General features: G+C 38.4%; 1 protein-coding gene across 1 annotated transcript in view; it reads left to right on the top strand.

Annotated features, from left to right (window-relative positions):
- Window positions 1-13,815, top strand: part of TUBGCP3 (tubulin gamma complex component 3) — a gene marked incomplete at both ends in the record, with an annotated part of 44,936 nt that extends 31,121 nt beyond the window's left edge. Inside the window, 12 exons of the mRNA XM_079548694.1 lie at window positions 819-985; window positions 1,491-1,601; window positions 1,997-2,105; window positions 4,177-4,366; window positions 5,528-5,663; window positions 6,474-6,542; window positions 7,723-7,858; window positions 10,331-10,419; window positions 10,556-10,687; window positions 11,056-11,196; window positions 11,845-11,961; window positions 13,657-13,815. Coding sequence (XP_079404820.1) covers window positions 819-985; window positions 1,491-1,601; window positions 1,997-2,105; window positions 4,177-4,366; window positions 5,528-5,663; window positions 6,474-6,542; window positions 7,723-7,858; window positions 10,331-10,419; window positions 10,556-10,687; window positions 11,056-11,196; window positions 11,845-11,961; window positions 13,657-13,815 — 1,556 coding nt within the window. The remainder of the gene's footprint in view (window positions 1-818; window positions 986-1,490; window positions 1,602-1,996; window positions 2,106-4,176; window positions 4,367-5,527; window positions 5,664-6,473; window positions 6,543-7,722; window positions 7,859-10,330; window positions 10,420-10,555; window positions 10,688-11,055; window positions 11,197-11,844; window positions 11,962-13,656) is intronic.
- Window positions 13,816-16,076: the final 2,261 nt, after the last annotated feature.

The raw sequence follows: 16,076 nt of genomic DNA, 5'->3' as shown, positions 1-16,076 counted from the left end.
ATATTTCCTTTATTGCCCTAACACTACAAAATGACTAACTCAGCCTTTTCACTGGGTATGAGTATTTTTCTATGCAAGCTGGTGTATGGGAGCAATTTGCAACTTGTCTGCAGGTTGATGCAAAACAGCCAAACTTACCAAATCTGAAAGAAGTATGTGGTAGTGATCCACAAGGAAGAGCTGGGGAATGGTGTTGAAGTTGATCAAAACTTGGTCACTAACCAACCTAGGCCTGTAGTGCAAGGACATTTTAAACTATGCAGTGTAACAGCAAAACAAGTGCTAGACATGTTTTATTTGATATATTTTTTCTGGCAACTTCTTACTTTTCAATTGGAGGATGACGGGTTATGACACCTATAAAGGGAACCGTGGAGGAGACTGTAACTGCGAAGCAGAAAAGATACATTTGTGTTTGTATATGCACACAGAACAGCTGAGAGAGACAAGTACAAGATAGAAAGAAAATAAATACTATAGCTTCTCCAACACTCTTCTGACTGGTGTGGTTGGAAAGAAAGGAAGCATCAAGTCAACCTTTGTGGGTGATCTGATTCTGTAAATTTTACATTACTGCAAGCTACTATATACCAGACAGAATGCCACATCTTAATACTTCGGTGAGATTAATGATTCATGCCTTAAAACCTAAGCATTCCTAGTCAACACTAAAAAATTTACTTTCTGTACATTTTAGAAGTGTGTTCAATAAGCTCTCAGTGACATGAGACTACTTAAAATTGATGGCTGCTGAATTTATTTATGGAGTATTTCAATTCCTTCATACAGTTCTGTTCCTTTTCCCTATGAACTTACAGGAAGAAAAGGTGGTGAACTAGCTTCAGCCGTTCATGCCTATACTAAAACAGGAGATCCCTACATGAGATCTCTGGTTCAGCACATTCTTGGCCTGGTCTCCCATCCTGTACTGAATTTTCTTTATCGATGGATTTATGATGGAGAGCTGGAGGATACATACCATGAGGTAATATATAAGAAATACATTATCTTTGTTCGTTTGCTTTATGGAAGCCTGTAGGAAGAGGAGAACTGAAGAAGTAAATTGTGATGTAAACATATTAAGTAAGTAATGTATAAGTTACAACATGAAATGTGACTCTGCTTAATGAATTCAGTATTAGAATGATGTCCTGAGGTTACAGTGGTACAATGTGTTGTCTTCAATAAATCGTATCCTGGATCTATTTATAGATGCAGAATAATGGAATAATGATAAATTCTCTCTTCTGATCAAAGCATCATCTCTGTATCCTCCTGTTTAGGAGCAGTAGTAATGTATGCAGAGTTCTTTGTAACTGTTTAGAATGAATATTCTACTTAAAGTACCTCTTGTTATCTCTAGCCTCAAGTATCTTTGCTTTGTCAGATGGGATGGAACAGCTGATGGTTGCAGAGTTCCTCTAGAAATCCTGTAGTTATTCTATGGCTCACATTCTTCTTTTGATTTTAATATTTATTTCAATCTACAGTTCTTTGTAGCTTCAGATCCTACAGTCAAAACTGACCGGTTGTGGCATGACAAGTACACTTTGAGGAAATCAATGATCCCTTCTTTTATTACAATGGAGCAATCAAAAAAGGTATATATTTAAAAATCAATCTTGCGATGATTTGTTGGCCTGTGCTGCTATTTAGATAGTTATTAAGAAAATGGAGACCAAAGTTAGCAGTAGGTATTCATCTTAAAAATAACTAAATTACTAGAATTATGTACTAAAGAGGACTAAGGACTGTTTCGGGGTTTTTGTTGTTGTGTTTTGTTGGATTTTTTTTTTCAATTTTCTAACTAGTAGTCTTTGTTTAAAGAGATTTTGAGTGTCACTGGAGTTCTGGGTTGCTGTGGTGGAGATTGCGAAGCTAAGAGTGAAGAAAGATGACGATAAATTATTGTTGTGGTGATTGCAGGTGGACTTTTTGTTAACTTTTACCTAACATGCAAGTAACTATTGAATTAATAATAATCTCTTGTTTTTAGGTCCTCCTAATAGGAAAATCCATAAACTTCTTGCATCAAGTTTGTCATGATCAAACTCCATCCACAAAGATGATTGCTGTGGCTAAATCTGCAGAATCTTCAAAGGGTGGTAGGGTATCAGTGTTGGTCAACTTCCCTTTCAACTGAGCTCTATGCAGTATGTGGCTTAGACTATAAATTCGCACTTTAGATAATGAGATGGAAAGGGGTACAAAAGTTCCACCTTTAAATTGCAGGGTTGGTTTTTTTTTTTTTTAACTGGTTAATTACATTTTGCAGAACAGGTATGGAGATTGCCTGTATATAATTTTCTTAATTTGATGGGTTTGCTGAATGGTTTTCAATGTACTGAGCTTCTGAATGAATCCAGGCATGATCAGCCTGCTTTCAGCTGACTTTAAGTTGGAGGAGTAGGATGAGAGCAGGCATATTCTTGAGTGTTGCTATGAGAATTGAGACTTCTCATCAAATACACATCACATAATTCCATAATAATAATAATAATAATAATAATAATAAATTAATTCTGTGATTTAAAAAAAGTTTAAAAATCCATTATATGTGGGATGCTAGTAAAATTGTTTTTGAAGACTTTAATATTGGTTTGCCTGCTGTTGACCGTTAAGCCAACTTAAGGTTAATTTCAGAACTTCCTCGGAGTATTTATTACTATTTCTTGCTATTTAGAAGAGATTTCAGTTTTAATGTATATGGTATTTATGGTTATTCTGTGGTAGCTTATTCTTTACAAAAAGGTTAGAGTTATGATTTTCATTTTGAGCATAGTGATGTCTTTTGCAAATATCTGTGAATTCTTTACATATGTTTGTACTTGGTATCCTTTGGAGAGCTTTATAGGTTACTGAGAGTTTGGAAACCTCAGTGTGCCATTGAAACAGACTCAGAGACAAGGAATCAAAGAATGGTTTGGGTTGGAAGGGACCCCAAGGATCATCATGTTCCAACTCCCTGCAGCAGGCAGGGCCACCAACCTCCAGATCTGGTATTAGACCAGGCTGCCCAGGGCGCCATCCAACCTTGTCTTGAATGCCTCCAGGGATGGAATATCCACAGCTTCTCTGGGCAGCCTACTCCAGCACCTCACCACTCTCTGTGTCAAGGACTTCCCCCTGACATCCGATCTAAACCTTCCCTCCTTGAGCTTAAAACCATTCCTCCTTGTCCTATCACTGTCTACTCTTGCAGAAGGTGATAGGACTTTGTGAAGTTTGCCTCATTAAAGAGTGAATTCTTTGTTAGAATCATTTTTTTGTTTACTAAGCTTAGAAGCAGTTTAGTAGTTGAGGCTGAATCTCAGCAGAGCAGCATGTGAAACTTGGTTCTAACTTTTCCTATCTGCAGCGCGGATTGGAACTAATTCTTGAACAGGCAGTGTGCTGTTTTGATACCTGGACCTCTGGTCTCTACCTTTTAGAGCAGCTGCTGTAGAATGAAAAACTGATGAAAAATGGGAGTGTATCCTTTAATGCTGAGTAAGGCCTGATAGTTCATCATCCATTATTTGGAGTTTTGCTGAAAGAAGCTATGTTACTTTTGCTATCTAATAGGAGCTTTATTGCAGTCCCTTTCTTAACAAGCTTATAGCTATAGAAAAGAGTGAAATACACTGCTTATGTCCTACTTTCTCGTCCCGAATTGCTGTACATTAAATGTGGAGAAGAAAGCAAAATGTTTCTGACTGTCCGCCAGATAATGCAAGCATATTCCCTCATCTCGTGTTCTGATGTATCTGTGGAAACTCTTTTCTGTTGGATGTTCTGACTGATTCTTTGAATGTTTTTTTCTTCTACCCTTAAATGTGACTCCTAATTTAGATCCGTCCCCAACAGAGATTTTCCCAATCTGTACTTTTTGATCTCCTTCAAATGATTTCATTCTGTAAACTGCCATACTCCAACAAACTTAAAGGAAAATTCACTTTCTGTGTAGTAGTGATAATGTAACATGAGCTTGGAAGGTACAGGCTGGGTACATGCTAAAAGTAATATTGTTGAAGTATGGGCTGCTTTAGACTTGCTTTCGCTTTGGCTATACCTAATGCGTAATATAGTGGATCAAAATAAATAGCAATTCCTCTGCTTGTACATTTCAATTTCAAAGCTTGTTTGCCTCATTTTTTTGGAAAAATACAAATTTAATTCTAATTTATTGTTTTTTAGCTGCTGATTTGTTCACGGATCTGGAAAATGCATTTCAAGAGAAAATTGATGCAGCTTATTTTGAGACCAGCAAATACTTGTTGGATGTTCTCAATAGGAAGTACAATCTACTGGAGCACATGCAGGCCATGAGGCGTTACTTACTACTTGGTCAAGGAGACTTTATCAGACATTTAATGGATTTGCTCAAGTAAGAATAAGAAGGGTAATTATGGTGAATTTCTGATGCTCCCAAGTGTTCATGATTGGTACTATTTTGCTGTCAGAAGATGATGCTTGAATTATTACTCAAAGGTTTACCTGAACAACTTTGAAATCCTATTTTCACCCTGAGGGCTGAAGGTAGGAAGTACATTCAGTATTATTTTATAGTGTCTTGAAAAGCTATGCTTTTCATTGAGCCTGTGAGAGGCCCAGGGATGTTTATACTTTGCTTGCTCCTGTCAGCAAGTTTAAGCAACAAAGTTCAGTTTCTGGAGCTCCTGACACCTCTAGTTAGTACTGTTCTGAGTGTTAGTCTTCTATATTTTGGATGCATTTGGTCCAAAACATCCTTAATTCCTTTCTATTTTATTTAATTGGTGCCTCACCAATCTCTGTTTTAAGCATTCAAGAGTACCTAGAAGTTCATAAAGTGAATTTGCAAGCTGGCTGTTTTTACAAGCAGGTGCTACTTAGTTTACCAGAAATATCCTTAACAAAGCTTTCCTTTGTTCTGAAAGGCAGGCTTTCTAATAAAGCTTTCATCAACTTCTTTGTACATAACCTTGCTTTTTTATGTGGAAAATACTGTGAAGCAGAACAAGATTGGTGCATGAGAGTCAGTATTACATTTGAGACAGAAATAGAGAGGGGCTTTCCAGCACTGATCATGGGGGAGAGGTTTGCAAAGCTTGTGTGTTGCTGTCCTTGGAAGGTTGCACAGAGGGAGTGGGTTTGAGTTCTTCTGTCAGCAGTTCGAAGCCCATGAGGTGCCTATCAGTAAGTGTCTCAAAACAGTGAAACAGCTTTTGTGGTTTGATGTGTTGATGAGTTAATCTGCCTCATTTTAGATACAAATGCAACTGAGATTTCTTAATCGTTCTTATAGCAGTGCTAGTAATTTGAAATGACTGGCATTGAAGCAGGATAATCTTACTCCTCGTGCTGATGCTCAGATGTATAGCTGCACATATATAAACAGTTATAAATATTTTGCTCATTGATTTTCTTTGTGTTTAAGACTAGAAGAGTAACATAAGAGGTGTCGAATTTTCAGGAAAGTATTTCACTGCATGCTGCAGTTAGAACCAGTTGCTTCTACAGGCTATCTATGAAGTCTGCCATGACTTTTTTGTTTCTTAACTTTCAGACCTGAGCTTGCACGACCAGCCACAACCTTGTACCAGCATAACCTAACAGGAATTCTTGAAACAGCAGTGAGGGCAACTAATGCACAGTTCGATAATCCTGAGATTCTCAAACGATTGGATGTTCGACTTCTGGAGGTTTGTTGCATTATGGTGACTCTGACCTGAAACAGAAGTGAATAAAAATACATACAGTGTTTGTGTACGCAGGCATCTACATGAAACAAAATTTTGATACATACACATAGTATTTATTTTGTCCTCCCCTTTTTCCATTGAAGTCCACTTTGAAATATGCAAACCTCACTTAAGCCTTCTCTTCCCATCTCCTGCCTCTTGTCTATTTATATTTTGAATTGTGTTTGCACAGCCATTTCACTGACAAAACAAGGTCAAGTATTTGGGTCAAGTAATAGATGCAGATGGCCCTGATTTGGGGTTCTGCAAGCAGCTCTTGCTGATACTGCTCTTAAAAGAATCTTGGGGTGGTGTTTTTTTTTTTTTTTCTCTCACCAGTAGTCATGAAGGGTGGAGAAATGCAAGTGCATTTTGTGAAGGATACCTCTACTAAGAAACTTGAGTTGATGAGGAGGTTCCAGCCCCAGAGGTGGGAACTGTCTGAACTCAGGCAACTGAAGTAAGCCTGTTCTTAAGGCAAAGTCCTGCCTGAGAAGTCTCCTCTTCATTTATTTTAATATTTTCAGTGGAAAAACACTGGCAGCATGAACATCAGCAACTGGGTGAGGTGAATCCTGCCATTGTGTAAAACATAGGTTAATTTTGGCTTAATCTACTACTCTTGACAATGAACTCCTGTGTCACATATTGTTGTGGTTGCTTGCTTTTTCATATCAGCTTTTTGTATTTCATCATAAGAGAAGAAGCAGCAGCTCTTCTGCACTAGCATACTCTGATTAGCACTCAAGTTTACACATCTTTTCAATTCAGGTATCTCCTGGGGACACTGGGTGGGATGTCTTCAGTTTGGACTATCATGTTGACGGACCAATAGCAACGGTAATGTCATATATTGCTGGTTGTGAACATGTCTCAGATGCTGAGCTAGATTGCTAAACATTTTGTTATTGAAATAACCTTCTTACTCTGGAGTGTACGATCAGAGAGACTCCTTTTTTTTTTTTTTTTCAGCATCAAGGATGTATCTAACAGTTGAGCCAAAACCTCAGTTCTTATAAATTAACAGTGAGTGCTGAAAAATTACATCCAAAACATTAATTACTGAAAATGAGTAGTTCATTTGTTCTAGCAGAGATTTTGGCAGATACTTAATAAATAAAGTGCTGCTCCTCGTAGACCATTATTATGAGACTGTAGCAGCTACTCTGAGATAATTTGCAAGGAACTGGAGAGTGTATCTGAGGAGAACTTACTTGTACTAACTAAATTAAATTTGATAGGTAGTGCTCACAAAAATACTGAGGAAATAATTGTGTTGATAGAATCAATAGCAGTATTGATCAGAATGCATTTAGTCTCTGTAAAAATGTTGAAACACCAAAACATGAAGGAATTGTTACATACGTATGTAGTTTGAAAAGCAAAATGTTTAAGGTTTTTTCTTGTTCACCCTTTCTTACCCTTCTATGCACATGAGATTGGAAGTGAGGAAAACCTCTCAAGAAGCAATTGCAGGTTCAAGCTTTTTCAGTTTCCAATCTGCTAGAACAACAAATACATTTGTACAGTGAATTGGAACTGGCAAAAGCATTAAGGCAGTTCTGAGAATTATTTACATTTATTTCAGTGTACTTAAATAGAAGACTCTTTTATGCAGAACAAATAAACTTTAGTGCATTTTTATTCCATTTTTCTTCAGTCTTCTTAAGAAATACCGTGTGGAAATACTGATAATGCAGGAATCTTTTTTGTATTAAATTAGGAAGAAATTAAAAGTGACATTGCTGTAAGAAGACACAGTTGAAGTGTACTGTGGAACATACTCCAGAGTGCTCGACCATGGAGTGCTGCAGCTCTGCTGTTAGCAGTGCTTGGTGCTTATTTGAATGCTGGAGAGCTCAGCTCAGTTCTTGAAGGAGCATTTTCCCAAGGGCTTTTTTTGTTCTGCTGATATTTTACAATGAACTGCATGGGTCAGAATAGATGAACTGGGAAGATGTTATTGGTCCTTCAGAACACATGAGATCTGTTAAATCTATACTGATACTTTGTTTTGTAGGTGTTTACACGTGAGTGCATGAGCCACTATTTAAGAGTATTTAATTTCCTTTGGAGAGCGAAGCGAATGGAGTACATTCTTACTGATATATGGAAAGGACACATGTGCAATGCAAAGCTTTTGAAAAGTATGCCAGGTGAGAGGTCTGAATGGATGACATGCTCATAAACTGGGTTTAGATTACTGTAACTGATTTTTAAATGGCCAAAAAAATCAGTTGTGACACATGAAGTTTGTATTTTGTTGCTGGTTTTGATTGACTGTTTAATGATAGGGAGTGAAGATGAAATAGCTTTATTGTGTATGGAAGTTTCCTACTTGTTTAACCTAGTCCTAGATTATGGGTTTTTGTAGCAATGAGGAAATGAAACATCCCATGTCTCTGGAAAGAGACCGTTACTCTTTCATCTCCTTTTATTCATCTTCCTTGATCTTCCCTCCCTTCCTTGATCTGTACCCTCTACTTCCCTTTGTCTTGTGCTGGGAGTACTAAGTCTTCCACATACACACTTCCAAATTTACTAGTTTTACCATTATTTATTTCTTTTTCTTTTGTTTAGCTAAGAACAGAAGACACTAAGATAAGAGAAGCAGGTGTTTGAGCAGCAACAGGAAAGCTGTTAAGTGTAGTGGCTCTTTGTGCTTGGGAACTTTTGATTGTGTTTTTCTGTAGAGAATATAGAATTGTTTGAGCATCTGTACTGGCTCAAGGTTGACTTCTGACCTAACTATATTTTCTCTGTTTTAAAAAAAAAAAAAAAAGCTATTGGGGGTTACAGTTCTTTGTGGCATAGTAGTGTTTACAGAAATACTTTTGTAATTGGGAACTGTTTGGTGAGTGGAAGCAGGTACCTTGGGCTCGGGAGCTCTTGTAAAGATCAGCTTGCAGGGCTGATCTCTGGACTATGGTCAGAATTACTAAGTTTCCTTTCTGTGAGTAAACCTTAGATTTACTTTACTGTTGCTCCTTTATACTAAAGAAGTCCTTGTTTGACTTAAAACCTGTGGTGTATTGTGTTCTCTCCTTATGTTCCCTTTGAGAATAGGGTGTGGTTTCATTCTCATCACTTGAAGGTCTTCAGGCTGAAACCATCTCCTACGGCTACATATTTTCTGCTCTCAGAAGACATACCTGGGAGAGCTTTCTTATGCTTTTTTTGTGGACCATTCTATAGATTAAATCGTAACAGGTTGTCACCTTTAGATCTGGCTACTTTTTAGGTAATGCTTTGCATTTAAAATGCTACCCAAGATGTTACAGCTATTGCTAGCAGATGGAGCTCAGTGTTGCATTTGAGTGTAATGCTCTGACAGAGGAGTGTGTGTTTTACAAATATCTGCCTTCTGCCTGAAGGGTCTGGAGGCTTTCTCATTCTCTGACATGTCTAAGTTGGAAGCTGTGGGTAGATTTTTCTTCCAATATGTGCAATACGTGGAGAGACTGCCACAGCACTGATTTGCAAAGAAGAAGCAGAACTTGCTTCATTTTCTTTCTCTTCCTCCAGAACAGTACCTTACCCTTCTAGACACAGAGCAGCAACTGGAAGACAGTAATTGATAGAAGTGCCTGTAGGAGGGTCTTTGTTTTTCAGCCACCATATGGTAGCACTGACTTTGTAGGATAGCTTTGCTCAGCATTCCCTAACAGCCAGGGTTTTTAATGCTTTCAAGGACCACTATTAAACTGTAGTGCCAGTCTTGCTTTTTCCTTATCAGGAAATTGGATAAAAAATATAGATGTATGCAACTCACATAGGCATGTTGGGCAGTTCCTGTTGTTTAACCAGTCCTGGCATTTTTTATTTATTTATTTATTTATTTAATTGACCCTATTTAAAGAAGATGCAATATATGTATGAAAGAGTCTTCCTACAAAGGCATAGAAAATGAACAGAATACCTTGTTGTGCTGTCAATGAGATCATTAGATGGGTCTGTAACATTGTAGATAGGAAAATGCAGAATTTCTTGTGTGTTGGAGCCTCATAGCTTTGGCAGCGTTTTAGAAATGACTTCCTCTGTTTGGATCTGCTTGATTCCAGACAGAAGAATCCTCCATTCTAGAGGGTTTTTGCAGTTGATGATAATCTTAATGGTACCCTTCTCTGTCTTAGACAAATGCTCTGGGTGAATAGGCCTGGACTACTAGAGCCACAGATTCCCTACTCCTGTTGCAGTCCCCCTCTTTTCTCTTCTCAATGTGGTAGTACAAAATATGCCACCTGTAGTATGAAGACCAGTGGCAGGAGGTACAAGAGGTCCCAGATGAACTGCAGATCTGTGGCCTTAGATTTTTCAGCCAAAAGAGAGCATGGAACATGCTGTATTTTTGCCTCTAAGGACTAAAAGGGTCTCAGTTGTGATAGTCTGCGAATTTCCAGTGCTGTCTGAGCGTGCAGTTGGTGTCTTTAGCTAACATTTTTGAGGAACTAATTGTGCAATGTTCTTTGTTCAGCTGTTTTTTTCCAGTGTTGCTACTGCCATCCAAGACTAGTGGCTGTCTTATGAGGTATTCAGTTTGGTAGAAAAAAGATTACCGAGCTGGTTTGATGGCTGTGCTTGTCCTTGTGGTCTTTAACATGCCATCTCTTTGAATTTTTTCTTTACAGAGCTTTCTGGGGTGCTGCATCAGTGTCACGTTCTGGCATCAGAAATGGTCCATTTCATTCATCAAATGCAGTATTACATTACATTTGAGGTATACTCTATCCATCCAATATGTTGCTTAAAAATGAAGTACTTTTAATATTCTGTATGTGTTGTGTGTCTTAAGTTTCAAAGAGCTTGTCATCTAGCAAATCAAAACAGCCCAATCCTGAATCATTGTACTCCAGGTGCTTGAATGCTCGTGGGATGAACTCTGGAACAAGGTCCAACAAGCGCAGGACTTAGATCACATCATTGCAGCTCATGAAGTTTTTCTGGACACAATCATAGCTCGGTGCTTGCTGGATAGTGATTCCAGGGTAAGTCTTCTCCTTTGCATTAAATTGTAACTGTGAGCTTATCTTATGAATTTCGAACCACCTTCTCTTACATTCCAGGACCAAGGAGAAAAGTCAGTTTTCTCCCTCTCAAATAAGACCTTGTTGTAGGAGGCTGCTCCTTGCACACACTAATAGGTGCTGGTTATAAAACTTTTGCAAAGTGGGCCAGTTGCTTATAGTCCTGAGAAGCAAAGTTGTTATGCAGCAATTGACTGGGAACTTTGCAAAGCAGTTTCTTCAGCTAAACATGGGAAGATTTAATTTACTTACGTTCTCAAGAGTGCTAGTAAATGAAGTGCTTTTACTGTAATACTCTTTCATTGTTTTGTTACTTAACTGTCTCACAGGTACTTCTCAACCAACTTCGAGCTGTTTTTGATCAGATCATTGAGCTTCAGAATGCCCAAGATGCAATGTACAGAGCTGCTCTGGAAGAGTTGCAACTAAGATTGCAATTTGAAGAGAGGAAGAAGCAGCGTGAGCTTGAGGTACAGTAAGAACATTACTAAAATATGAAAACTAGTTGAATAATATCTAATTATTGTCTGGTATGGAGGATTTTTACTTCAGCTACAGCTACAAAAGAAATGAAGAATGTATTGAGATGCATGTGAAACTCATCAGCAGTAGGTAGTGAGTTTAAACAAAACCTCCAAATGACGTTTCATTTGTGTCTTACTCAAATCTCTGAGTGGATGGAGTTTGTACTGGGCTTGGAAGGACAAGGCATTTGGGGATGTTTTAGGTGAAGGAAATGGTAGAGCCTTGAATATTCTGAATCTTCTTGCAAATAATGCCTGCATACTGGCACGTGGGATGTGCAGTGCTGGTACAAGACTCAACTGCTTTGCTGATCTCAGACTTCCTTGGTAATAAAAGTCTTTCTGTGAAGAATGTGAGAAGAGCTTCTCTAAATTGCCATTGTAAAAAATCATGTAATAGCACACCTTGAATGTTTTCATGTGCTGTAGAACCACGGAGAGGACTGATAATTTCAGCCTTAGAAGGCCCATGTTTGGCTTTCTTTGGCTGCATTTGACCATGTGAACATGGTAGTTCAGCCCAGCAGAAGGTGGACAGAGCTACAACTTCTATCACGTGACAATTGAATTCTTACTCATTTTATCTCTGTGTAGGGCAAATGGGGTGTAACTGCATCAGAAGAAGAAGAAGAGAAGAAAAGGATAAAAGAATTTCAAGACTCAATACCCAAAATGTGCTCACAGCTCCGAATACTCACTCACTTTTACCAGGTATCCTTTAGATATGTGTATATTTATATATATATATATATATATTTTAATATGGGTCATTAATTACAATGTGTAGAAATCAATTTCACATACAGGGTAACTTTTGTTTGTGGATCTAGGTCTTTATTTCTTTGTTGTACTTAGATGCCTGCGTTCACCATTCCTTAATAGACAGCACAGATGTGATGTGAATTATTCTGGCTTTGTCTTAGTATGTTATATCTCCTACTGGAGCTCCCATTTCCCAGGAAAATGAGCTGATACATTTTGGGGAGAGTGTTCAGAAAGCAGTGAAAAAGGGAGCACAGCATTATGTGCCACAGCAAACTTTCAGAGTCAGAGCACAGAAAACCCAGAATCCTACCCCAAACTCCACTCTCGCCTTTCACATATGAGAAATTCTTGGTGTAGTATAGTCTGCCTTTAACTTTTCTTGAATATCATCTTTGGCATACCTGAAAATAAGATTTTTTTAATGATATTGATGCCAAGTTTGAATTAAAGCTGCAGAGTTTGCTTTCTTCCTGCACTATTGCTGTCCTGGATGAAGTGATGTTGAGTGTTGATTTCACATGCAGATTTTAAGGAAAGCAGAATACTGTGCTCAGTATAGCAAATATTGGTGTCTCTTTTTTTGAAGGCTGTAGAGATCCTGGGCTTTGATAGGAGAACTTCAAATCTGGGAGGATTTTGCCTCCTGCATCCAAGTATTGTACTTCTCCCTTCCAGAGAAAAATAGAGTCAGATAACTTAAGAGCTGTAAGCTGTGAATAGATCATAGTTTGTGTGCTTTGCAGGACTGCTACAAGTCAGCAGTGTGCTACAAGAAGGCAGCGTAGCTTTGTCAGCTTGGGCTGTATTCCTGTCAGCCCTACCACAGATTTCTCGTGCAAGGACCTCTCTGGCCATCCGTAGTTGTCATTGGAAGTATTTAGGAAGGTAAATGAGAGGTGCCTGCTCATAGGCATGTGCATATTAGTATTTAATGGAGATCAGGAATGAGCTCTTGATGGGAGTTTTCCCATCCTCCCAAAGCTCTGTGTTTTCCTGTATGCTGTGGAGCTCCTGCAGCCCCTTGGCCAGAAATGTGCCTCCAGCTTCCTAATTGCAAGTCCCAAGTCAAAACTGCTTCCAATACACAGTCTAGTCACTGAGTCTGCAGCCCTGGCTGCCCTACTTTGCAGATCTTTTGCTGTTCCAAATATCAAATAGTATGTTTGGAATAAGCAATGGTTTATAGCTGTTCTAGTCTGTATTGCACATAGAACATAAAAACAAACATTAAGGTCACCTTGTCCTGAATTACCCTAAGTGTAGCGGGGCTGCCCTGGGAGAGCAGGCACACAGGAATGCTTCTCTGCAGCCTCTGAAGCCTTAGGACAGATGGACAGTCCTAGCTGGGCAAGGGGATGGTCTGTTTGAAAGGCTGAGCTATATGCACTGAAAATTTTGAAGTGTCAGTGGCAGAAATTTGAAGGTAAAAGCAAGCTGTGGGCTTTTTGTAGAAAGAGTAAGTCCCGTGTATAACTCATCTGCTAACATTTGAATATAAATTCTTGTGCTTGTCTTTTCCTGGATTCCCTCTGTTGAATAAACCTTGTTGTCAGGCTTAGACACCACCTAGAATACCTGTGTGAAGCATACTACTGTTGCTTTCTTAGCTGTTTCTTGATTCTTTCTTTTTTTCTCATTTAGGGAATCGTCCAGCAGTTCTTGGTCTTGCTGACAACCAGTTCTGATGAAAGCCTTCGATTTCTTAGCTTTAGACTGGACTTCAATGAGCATTATAAAGCAAGAGAACCAAGGCTTCGTGTGTCTTTGGGCACTAGAGGCAGACGAAGCTCACATATGTGAAATAGCTGCTAAGGACTGCACCTCGGTATCCGAAGGATGTTGAACCTCTTGTTGGACAAGGCAGTCAGTGTTGACATAATAAAACCAAATTGTGTGTAGTAGGTGTCCACCATTTCTGCAGACAACATGTTTTCAGTCATGTGATTGTGTGACACTATATAACAGGAAGCAAAAAAGTAGGTTTGTGGATTTTGGTTCTTTTTTTTTTTTTTTTTTTTTTTTACACTAATGTTTATAGAATTATCAGAGTAAATGGGCTTCTTGAAACTGTTAGAATTATCCTTAAGTCATCCTTTCAAACAAATGCCATTTTTATTTGAAGCTTTGTAAGCTCTCTCCACTGTAACTTATATTTGTGTCGAAAAAATCACATCTTTTGTTTCAGAAAGCACCATTTCCTTTTTTAACAAGAAAATAAAAAGGTTATTTTTTCTATATGTACTTGTTCTATTTGAAAAGAGCTTTTGTTAAAGCCAACGGATCAGGACACAGACCTCTTGTCCTCATTATGAACCTATCCAGCATTTCATTATGCTGATTTTCAGTTTTGTGATGTGTTTGACTGTGTAAGAAACTTTGTATCTGGAGACATAAACTTCTATTTAATTTTTTCTTTGTTTTCAAAGTTTACAATTTGAAATAAAGAAAAATACTTGGCAAATTCTATAGTTACTGTACAGGAGAAAACTATAGAAATAGAGCCAGAAATAAATCTATTGCACAAAAGATCTAAGAACTGAAGTTACTCAGTACTGTAAAAGTGAAAGTTTCAATTAAGATTAAAGTGATTGAAATAATTGGTGTTCAAAATCTGATGTGTAGAAGCAATCTAAATTGGATAATGTCGATTTCATTCTCTTCCCTTGCCTATTTTTTCATTGTAAATATTTATATATTGCTGTCCAGATGTGGGGAGAGGAGGGATTCTTCTTTTGCAAAGTTGTCACTATATCAGGTCATTTATTATGTTCCACAGGTACAAGCTTAGAAAAATAAAAACAACTATCTTTCAAACATTGGCTTTGCTTTTTGTAATTGGAAAGTTATGATTCTTTGACAGGGTAAGAAAGGAGGAGCTCACAGCTGGGAATGTATTGGCCTGCAGATCTCTGCCCACTACAGCCTTTTGGTATGGTATTATCCATTCTTACAGTTGTATGTAATTCATTAATTAACAGCTTCCCTCTGATGAAACAACTCTCTGGGCTTTTTTGCCTTTTGCCCTTATTCTGTCTAAACCCTGGGAAGCAGAAGGAGTGGCCAGGCCATTCAGGCAAAGCTGATGTGATCATGAGTGGCAGGAACTCTTGTGGGAATGATGCATAAAACGTGCAGGCCTGGACTAGCAGGCTTGCCTTCCAGAATTCTGCTGCAGTGCTCCCAAAAATGTTGTAACACAGGTTTTGGGGTTCTTACTTTTATTAAATAAAACACGTAAGCCTTTTTTTTAGCCCTGTGTTAAACAACCTGCCAGTGCACCTCAATTCACTAGAGTATTTGCAGGCAGCATTTCAGCCATAAGAAAGTCACGACACTGAAGCAAGTAATAATCTGTGTGCCAGGGGAAAGCTGAAGGTTTCAGAGCTTGGCATCATAACAATAGAAACCACTTTACGGGTAGGAATACTCTGGTTTTGTGTGTGTGGTGATAGTGTAGTGTTCTTGCAATATCTGAAAGAACTAAAAAGTTTTGGGGGTTGTGTTTTGACCAATACCTCTCCTCCACCCAAAACTGCTGACAAAGTTGTATCTGCATGGCTACTCTATTGGCTGTTTTCTTGAAAGACATGTACAAGGGCTGCTCCAAAAGTAATGCCTCCTAATTTACTCTGTTGGTCTGCATCAGAGGTGGATGTTGGTGGTATGGCAATAGAAGCTGAACTTGAATTCCTCTATATGGAAAACATTGCACCTATTGACATTCATTGACGCTTGCTGAATTATGGAGGCCAAACAGTGGATGTGGGCAAAGTGAGGCAGTAGGTGATGCCTTTCATCAATGGCCACAGTGATGTGAAAGACGAGCCATGTTCCAGGCAGCCATGCAGATTTTTGAGCGTGGCTTGTAGGCTCTTGTTCATTGCTGGTGAAAAATTCATAGCTAATAGTGGTGACTGTGTGGAAAATAGTGTTTTAAAGCTGAGAATTTGATCTCAAGTAGTGTTACTGTGCTTTTTGTATCTGTTGTAGTTTCCATGGAAATAAACAGGAGGCATTACTTTCAGAGCAACCTGAGTAAAATGGAACAACAAAACAGTTGT

The sequence above is a fragment of the Tetrao urogallus genome (assembly GCF_951394365.1).
Source record: "Tetrao urogallus genome assembly, chromosome: 1".
NCBI classification, from domain to species: Eukaryota; Metazoa; Chordata; class Aves; order Galliformes; family Phasianidae; genus Tetrao; species Tetrao urogallus.
Note: the sequence above shows the minus strand (reverse complement) of the source record. Positions and strands in the feature narration are given on the sequence as shown.